Here is a 9,658-nt window from a genome sequence, read left to right as displayed (position 1 = left end):
CACACACACACACACACACACACACACACACACACACACACACACACACACACACACACACACACACTGCATGTGCAATCACAGTTCATAAAAATACAAGGTGCTCTATATACTATCATTTACTGCACCATGTCAGTGTGTGTGTGTGTGTGTGTGTGTGTGTGTGTGTGTGTGTGTGTGTGTGTGTGTGTGTGTGTGTGTGTGTGTGAGAGAGAGACCAATACAGACAGATTAAAAGTACTTTTGTCGCTATGGACAAGGGCATCTGCTAAATGCTACAAAGGCAAATGTAAATGTAAAAAAGAGATAGAATGATATATATATATACAGACAGTGTGTATTAATATAAGGGGGGATTAGTGAGGATCAGGTGTGTATTAATATAAAGGGGGGATTAGTGAGGATCAGGTGTGTATTAATATAAAGGGGGGATTAGTGAGGATCAGGTGTGTATTAATATAAGGGGGGATTAGTGAGGATCAGGTGTGTATTAATATAAAGGGGGGATTAGTGAGGATCAGGTGTGTATTAATATAAGGGGGGATTAGTGAGGATCAGGTGTGTATTAGTATAAAGGGGGGATTAGTGAGGATCAGGTGTGTATTAATATAAGGGGGGATTAGTGAGGATCAGGTGTGTATTAATATAAAGGGGGGATTAGTGAGGATCAGGTGTGTATTAATATAAGGGGGGATAAGTGAGGATCAGGTGTGTATTAATATAAAGGGGGGATTAGTGAGGATCAGGTGTGTATTAATATAAGGGGGGATAAGTGAGGATCAGGTGTGTATTAATATAAGGGGGGATTAGTGAGGATCAGGTGTGTATTAATATAAGGGGGGATTAGTGAGGATCAGGTGTGTATTAATATAAAGGGGGGATTAGTGAGGATCAGGTGTGTATTAATATAAGGGGGGATAAGTGAGGATCAGGTGTGTATTAATATAAGGGGGGATTAGTGAGGATCAGGTGTGTATTAGTATAAAGGGGGGATTAGTGAGGATCAGGTGTGTATTAATATAAAGGGGGGATTAGTGAGGATCAGGTGTGTATTAATATAAGGGGGGGATTAGTGAGGATCAGGTGTGTATTAATATAAAGGGGGGATTAGTGGGGATCAGGTGTGTATTAATATAAAGGGGGGATTAGTGGGGATCAGGTGTGTATTAATATAAGGGGGGATTAGTGAGGATCAGGTGTGTATTAATATAAGGGGGGATTAGTGAGGATCAGGTGTGTATTAATATAAAGGGGGGATTAGTGGGGATCAGGTGTGTATTAATATAAAGGGGGATTAGTGGGGATCAGGTGTGTATTAGTATAAAGGGGGGATTAGTGAGGATCAGGTGTGTATTAATATAAAGGGGGGATTAGTGAGGATCAGGTGTGTATTAATATAAGGGGGATTAGTGAGGATCAGGTGTGTATTAATATAAGGGGGGATTAGTGAGGATCAGGTGTGTATTAATATAAAGGGGGGATTAGTGAGGATCAGGTGTGTATTAATATAAGGGGGGATTAGTGAGGATCAGGTGTGTATTAATATAAAGGGGGGATTAGTGGGGATCAGGTGTGTATTAGTATAAAGGGGGGATTAGTGAGGATCAGGTGTGTACTAATATAAAGGGGGGATTAGTGAGGATCAGGTGTGTATTAATATAAGGGGGGATTAGTGAGGATCAGGTGTGTATTAATATAAAGGGGGGATTAGTGAGGATCAGGTGTGTATTAATATAAGGGGGGGATTAGTGAGGATCAGGTGTGTATTAATATAAGGGGGGATAAGTGAGGATCAGGTGTGTATTAATATAAGGGGGGATTAGTGAGGATCAGGTGTGTATTAATATAAGGGGGGATTAGTGAGGATCAGGTGTGTATTAATATAAGGGGGGATTAGTGAGGATCAGGTGTGTATTAATATAAGGGGGGGATTAGTGAGGATCAGGTGTGTATTAATATAAGGGGGGATAAGTGAGGATCAGGTGTGTATTAATATAAGGGGGGATTAGTGAGGATCAGGTGTGTATTAATATAAAGGGGGGATTAGTGAGGATCAGGTGTGTATTAATATAAAGGGGGGATTAGTGGGGATCAGGTGTGTATTAATATAAAGGGGGGATAAGTGAGGATCAGGTGTGTATTAATATAAAGGGAGATTAGTGAGGATCAGGTGTGTATTAATATAAGGGGGGATTAGTGAGGATCAGGTGTGTATTAATATAAGGGGGGATTAGTGAGGATCAGGTGTGTATTAGTATAAAGGGAAGATTAGTGAGGATCAGGTGTGTATTAATATAAGGGGGATTAGTGAGGATCAGGTGTGTATTAATATAAGGGGGGATAAGTGAGGATCAGGTGTGTATTAGTATAAAGGGAAGATTAGTGAGGATCAGGTGTGTATTAATATAAGGGGGATTAGTGAGGATCAGGTGTGTATTAGTATAAAGGGGGGATTAGTGAGGATCAGGTGTGTATTAGTATAAAGGGGGGATTAGTGAGGATCAGGTGTGTATTAGTATAAAGGGGGGTTTGGTGAGGATCAGGTGTGTATTAGTATAAAGGGGGGATTAGTGAGGATCAGGTGTGTATTAGTATAAAGGGGGGATTAGTGAGGATCAGGTGTGTATTAGTATAAAGGGGGGATTAGTGAGGATCAGGTGTGTATTAGTATAAAGGGGGGATTAGTGAGGATCAGGTGTGTATTAGTATAAAGGGGGGATTAGTGAGGATCAGGTGTGTATTAGTATAGAGGGGGGATTAGTGAGGATCAGGTGTGTATTAGTATAAAGGGGGGATTAGTGAGGATCAGGTGTGTACTAGTATAAAGGGGGGATTAGTGAGGATCAGGTGTGTATTAGTATAAAGGGGGGATTAGTGAGAATCAGGTGTGTATTAGTATAAAGGGGGGATTAGTGAGGATCAGGTGTGTATTAGTATAAAGGGGGGATTAGTGAGGATCAGGTGTGTATTAGTATAAAGGGGGGATTAGTTAGGATCAGGTGTGTATTAGTATAAAGGGGGGATTAGTGAGGATCAGGTGTGTATTAGTATAAAGGGGGGATTAGTGAGGATCAGGTGTGTATTAGTATAAAGGGGGGATTAGTGAGGATCAGGTGTGTATTAGTATAAAGGGGGGATTAGTGAGGATCAGGTGTGTATTGACCCCTGGGGTGAGTTACAGGGTGAAAAGTGTGGAATATGAGTCCACATGTCTGATATGAAGGAAAGTGTGTGTGTGTGTGTGTGTGTGTAAACCCTGACTCTTACCTGTCTGGTGCACCTGGACTCGTACAGGTGAGACGTGATGAAGGCGTGACGTCACACTGTTCATTCTTGTGACTGAATGATGTATATAAAATTGTTTTAGTCCCATACACGTCATTCACTGCCATCTAGCGGCCACAGGCTGTAACTTTACATCAATTCTTATATTGTATTATTTTATTTCTTGTATATTATAATAATATTTAATCAGCAGAGACACACAGCGTCATTTCTCGCTCACTGCATGCTCTTTCATCAGAGGAGCTCCATCACAGCAGTGCAGTGCACACTGGGAATTCCCACTGCAGCTTCCTTAAAATATAAAGTGAATCAATTGAAGTGTATAAAGTGTCCCAAACCTCAGTGTGTGAGATTTGAGACACACTGAGGTTTGGGACACTTTATACACTTCAAAACCTCAGTGTGTGAGATTTGAGACACAGCTGCAGTGTAAAGCGCTTACATCTCATCCCCATCTATTTAATTACTTCACCCTCACACACTCCCCTTTTCTCCCACCCACATCTCCATTTATAATAACCACCATTCAAAAGTATGTGCACCCCCTCACCCTCACACCCAACATTTCCCTGTGGAACACGTCAGTCAGTTGTGATAATGGGGTGTGGTTTTGAGAAACAGGGTTTTAAATAAACAAACAAACAAATAAATAAATAAATAAATAAAAGCCTCCTTGTTTCAGTCACGTTTAATCAGAATCTTCAACAAAAACAACAACGAGAAGAAGAACCGAAGTGTGGAGTTCTGAACGACTAGCTGTGAAGGGTACACTGATCCGGCTTTTACTCACGCTCTCACACACACACACACCACGAAACAAACAGCACAAAAAACACACACACACACAGGCTATACACTTCAGTCCTGCATAGATTGGATAACACACACACACACACACACACACACACACACAGGGCTGTAAATGGAAACACAATCCTGAAGTTTGGTCCATAAAACAAACAAGTATCATTATTACACAAGGATATATTTATAGATGGAATGTGTGTGTGTGTGTGTGTGTGTGTGTGTGTGTGTGTGTGTGTGTGTGGTCATTACTCAGACAGTAAGAGCTCTGCCCCAGGGGCTGCTGGGAGATTCTGTATTAATATAATATAATATATTATATAGATGTGTGTGTGAGAGATTTCAGTGGGCGCAGACAGGAAGTGATGCGACCCACAGGAACCGCTGGGAGCTGTGCGAATGCGAGAGTGTGTGTGTGTGTGTGTGTGTGTGTGTGTGTGTTTAGCGCATGAGCGGGGTCTGTTTGAGCGAGATGAGGACCGAGCGCATGCGGGACACGTCTTTGGCCTGTTTGCTGGATTTGGGGTTGAAGTCGCAGAGGCGAGCGACGCGCTCCCACTCTGTCCCCGGACTGCTGTCATCCACCTCCGACATGATGGCGTCCTCCGCCGCCCTGCCACACACACACACACACATTATACACACACCTACACATTTATACACACCTAAACACACACAGGGCACCCTAACCAAACTCATACACTCACACCAGTGGATGGCCAAAAGTTTATGGACACCTGCACATAAGATGTCCATGTCCTCCACTCTCCCAGGAAGATGTTCCACTAGATTTTGTGGAGATTCATTCAGCTACAAGGGTGTGAGTAAAATCAGGAAGCCCAGGGTGCAGTCAGCGTTCATCCCACGAGCTCTATAGGAGATGTTCCAGCTCTTCCAAGCCATGAGAAGCAGATCTTCATGGAACTGGCTTCATGCTGAAACAGGTTTGGGTCTCCTAGTTCAAGTCAGATTTTTTTCAAATTACAGTTGGGTGGGAGGAAATTCGGATGTCCAAAAACTTTTGGCCATGCAACACAAACGCGCGCGTGAACAACACGAGTACGAGACAGACAGTGCTAACTATTCACACTCACACGAAGCAAAATGAGCATGAGAGCCAGTATGTCATGATCACACACACACACACACACACACACACCACGTCACCACCACCACAACGTCATCATCCACACTCTTAGCATTAACAGCTCATTAACAATCTCTTCCCCTTTAATCATCTCCTACTTCAGTTTCTCTTTTCTCAATATTCATCATCATCATTCTTCTGTTCGTTTCTGTTTTTTTACTTAACTGGTCTAGGCGGTAGCAAGGATGGTTAATATGAGTGCTTAAAAGGTGCATAGAGAAAAGAAACACAAGGAAGAAACAGAGCACAAGTCAGATATAAATCTAGGAAATGAAAAGAAAAGGAAAGGAGAAAGAAGAAAAAGGACGTGGATGCAGGTGATGGGAAAAGCAGACATGCGGAGGACAAAAAGACACACACACACACACACACACACACACACACACACACACACACACACACACACACACACACACACACACAAACATCACTCCAGGTGCACTTAGCCTGCAGCCATCATCATCATCATCCTCCTCCTCTTATTCAGCTTCCTACACCGTTTCCTTTTAGGCCACGCCCACACACCCACAAATCATTTAGGACTGCAAAATGTAAATAAAAACAGATCACATGGATTTGTGAATCTCAGAACCCCATGAAAACATCACAGTGAGGAAATGGACCGGTTTCAAAAAAAACATCAGGTCATTCGGAATTCGATTCTGCAACACGTCTCAAAAAAGTGACGACTCGGCAACAAAAGTCTGGAAGGAGTCATTATTATTGAAATGAAACCGTCGGAGAAACATGTAGTAACTAATGAGGTTGATTGGCAGCAGGTCAGTGAGATGACTGGGGTATGAATAGTGTATATTACAGAGGCAGAGGCTCTCAGAAGTGAAGATGGGCAGGGCTTCACCAGTCTAGACTGCGTCTACAAACTGTGGAACGATTTCACAATAATGTTCAACATCAAACTTCAAAACAGTGTAAAATCTCATCATTCACAGACACATCAAATCATTAAAAGATGAACAGAATCTGGAGAAATGTCTGTGCATGAGGGTGAAAATCATTAGATCGTGATCTTCGGGCCCTCAGGGGCCACTCCATTTAAACCAGTGATGATTCTGTAATGAAGAATCACTGCATGGGATCATGAACACCTCCAAAAATCGTTGCCACGTCGTCCACAACTGCAGGTTAAATCTCCATCATACTGTGAACATGATCCAGAAACACCTCGATCTTCTCTGAGCCAAAGCTCATTTAAAATCTACTGAAGTAAAGTGGAAAACTGTTCTGTGGTCAGACGAATAGACATTTTTATTCTGTTTGGAAACCATGGACACCACGTCCTCCGGACTAAAGAGGAGAGGGACCATCTGACTGGTTATCAGCACTCAGTTCTAGAAGCTGCATCTCTGATGGTATGGTGGTGCATTAGTGCCTGTGGAATGGGCCGCTTTTACATCTGGAAATGTTCCATCAATGCTGAAAGCTTTATACAGGTTTTAGACCAACAACTGCTTCCATCCAGAAATGCTAACTGCATACTGCATCTATTCCACCAGCATGACCTCATAGTAGAAGAGTCCAGGTGCTGAACTGACCTGCTGCAGTCTGGACCTTTCACCTTTTGGCACTTAATGAAGCGAAAAATACAACAAAGGAAACGCAGAACTGTGGAGCAGATAGAATCCTGTATCAGACACGTGCATACGGACTGAAGATGTGATGCTACAGAGGGTCACTTTTTTGAGACGTGATGCAGCCATCAAATTTGAAATGGTAAATTTCCTCAGTTTACACGTGTGACACGTTTTCTCTGCTCATTTGTGAATAAATTATGAGGTTTACAAATCATTTTATTCTTTTTTATTTTTATTTTGCACACGTTTATTTTTTTACTGTAGGATAAGTGCGGGGCTTGTCGATGAACATGACGGCTGCATGCTAAGCGAACTCTGAAGCCCCGCTAGACGATTCACAGACACATCTAAGCTACATTAGCAGCGACACTAACTGTCCAGTTTAAACTGAAATTTATATAAAAATAAAACCTAGATGGTAGGCTAACATTACAGTGCCTCAGAAGCTAACAATAAGGCAGGAGGCCACACCCACTGGGCCTGGAAGGGGGAGGGAGGAATGTCATGCTAACACTAAGCTAAGGCTAGCTGATTATAGGAATTTTTATGAATTCAGATAGTGCTGATACCAGGCTAATGCTAACCATCTGACAAACTATGACATCACTACTATTCCTGAAACAGAGACAAAAGTTTTTTCTTTAAAAAAAATCAACTGAATGAAATGAGACATTTGGTGAAAAACTATAAAAGCGTGTGACGACTGGATGAAAACTAATGAATAAATGAACAAATAAGAAGAACGAGTGACGTGAGCACGGACACACGACACCTCGCACATGTTCACCACAGAGGGTAAAACAAAACAGATAAAGACGACGAGTGAAAGTCATGCGTCAGAGCGTGGAACTGAGAGTGAAAGAGGAGAAGCTGAGATGGACGAGTGCGCGAGGGAGAGAAGATGGACGAGTGCGCGAGGGAGAGAAGATGGACGAGTGCGCGAGGGAGAGAAGATGGACGAGTGCGCGAGGGAGAGAAGATGGACGAGTGCGCGAGGGAGAGAAGATGGACGAGTGCGCGAGGGAGAGAAGATGGACGAGTGCGCGAGGGAGAGAAGATGGACGAGTGCGTGGGAGAGAAGATGGACGAGTGCGAGGGAGAGAAGATGGACGAGTGCGAGGGAGAGAAGATGGACGAGTGCGTGGGAGAAAAGATGGACGAGTGCGTGGGAGAGAAGATGGACGAGTGCGTGGGAGAGAAGATGGACGAGTGCGTGGGAGAGAAGATGGACGAGTGCGTGGGAGAGAAGATGGACGAGTGCGAGGGAGAGAAGATGGACGAGTGCGAGGGAGAAAAGATGGACGAGTGCGAGGGAGAAAAGATGGACGAGTGCGAGGGAGAAAAGATGGACGAGTGCGAGGGAGAAAAGATGGACGAGTGCGAGGGAGAAAAGATGGACGGGAGAAAAGATGGACGAGTGCGAGGGAGAAAAGATGGACGAGTGCGAGGGAGAAAAGATGGACGAGTGCGTGGGAGAGAAGATGGACGAGTGCGAGGGAGAGAAGATGGACGAGTGCGAGGGAGAGAAGATGGACGAGTGCGAGGGAGAGAAGATGGACGAGTGCGTGGGAGAAAAGATGGACGAGTGCGTGGGAGAGAAGATGGACGAGTGCGTGGGAGAGAAGATGGACGAGTGCGAGGGAGAGAAGATGGACGAGTGCGAGGGAGAGAAGATGGACGAGTGCGAGGGAGAAAAGATGGACGAGTGCGAGGGAGAAAAGATGGACGAGTGCGAGGGAGAAAAGATGGACGAGTGCGAGGGAGAAAAGATGGACGAGTGCGAGGGAGAAAAGATGGACGAGTGCGAGGGAGAAAAGATGGACGAGTGCGAGGGAGAAAAGATGGACGAGTGCGAGGGAGAAAAGATGGACGAGTGCGAGGGAGAAAAGATGGACGAGTGCGAGGGAGAAAAGATGGACGAGTGCGAGGGAGAGAAGATGGACGAGTGCGAGGGAGAAAAGATGGACGAGTGCGAGGGAGAAAAGATGGACGAGTGCGAGGGAGAAAAGATGGACGAGTGCGAGGGAGAGAAGATGGACGAGTGCGAGGGAGAGAAGATGGACGAGTGCGAGGGAGAGAAGATGGACGAGTGCGAGGGAGAAAAGATGGACGAGTGCGTGAGAAAAGATGGACGAGTGCGTGAGAAAAGATGGACGAGTGCGTGAGCGTGAGAAAAGATGGACGAGTGCGTGAGCGTGAGAAAAGATGGACGAGTGCGTGAGAAAAGATGGACGAGTGCGAGGGAGAAAAAATGGACGAGTGCGAGGGAGAAAAGATGGACGAGTGCGAGGGAGAAAAGATGGACGAGTGCGAGGGAGAAAAGATGGACGAGTGCGAGGGAGAAAAGATGGACGAGTGCGAGGGAGAAAAGATGGACGAGTGCGAGGGAGAGAAGATGGACGAGTGCGTGAGAAAAGATGGACGAGTGCGTGAGAAAAGATGGACGAGTGCGTGAGAAAAGATGGACGAGTGCGTGAGAAAAGGAAAAGTAAGGATGTTAGTTGAGCAAACATACACATAACCGATCAGGTGAGCGAAGGGCTGCTTGTAGAAATCCTCATCCAAAACCCTGGAAATATCCACCAGAGGAGAGGCAGCCAATCAGGAGAGAGCACACAGAGAGAGAGAGAGAGAGAGAGAGAGAGAGAGAGAGAGAGAGAGAGAGAGAGAGTGAGAGACAGAGAGCGCAGTGAAAGGACAGAGGGAAATCAAGGAGAAGTCAAGGTCAAAGACACACATTATTGTATCAGTCAGAGATGAGTGTGTGAGCCAATCAGAACACAGTGTGAGATTGTGTTAGAGAAACACAACAGAGTAGATGGAAGATAAA

General features: G+C 44.6%; 1 protein-coding gene across 3 annotated transcripts in view; it reads right to left on the bottom strand.

Annotated features, from left to right (window-relative positions):
• Window positions 1–3,959: 3,959 nt before the first annotated feature.
• The window catches only part of clta (clathrin, light chain A), an 18,523-nt gene continuing 12,824 nt past the window's right edge, over window positions 3,960–9,658 (bottom strand). The window contains exons 5-7 of one of the 3 annotated variants that reach the window (XM_083533134.1): window positions 9,344–9,397; window positions 5,402–5,437; window positions 3,960–4,702 (exon numbers count right to left, since the gene is read on the bottom strand). In XM_083533134.1, coding sequence (XP_083389260.1) covers window positions 4,531–4,702; window positions 5,402–5,437; window positions 9,344–9,397 — 262 coding nt within the window. In that variant the 3' untranslated portion in view covers window positions 3,960–4,530. The remainder of the gene's footprint in view (window positions 4,703–5,401; window positions 5,438–9,343; window positions 9,398–9,658) is intronic. The other 2 variants (XM_083533135.1, XM_083533136.1) reach the window with 2 other exon arrangements.

Source organism: Silurus aristotelis (assembly GCF_946808225.1).
Source record: "Silurus aristotelis genome assembly, chromosome: 27".
In the NCBI taxonomy this organism is placed as follows: Eukaryota; Metazoa; Chordata; class Actinopteri; order Siluriformes; family Siluridae; genus Silurus; species Silurus aristotelis.
Note: the sequence above shows the minus strand (reverse complement) of the source record. Positions and strands in the feature narration are given on the sequence as shown.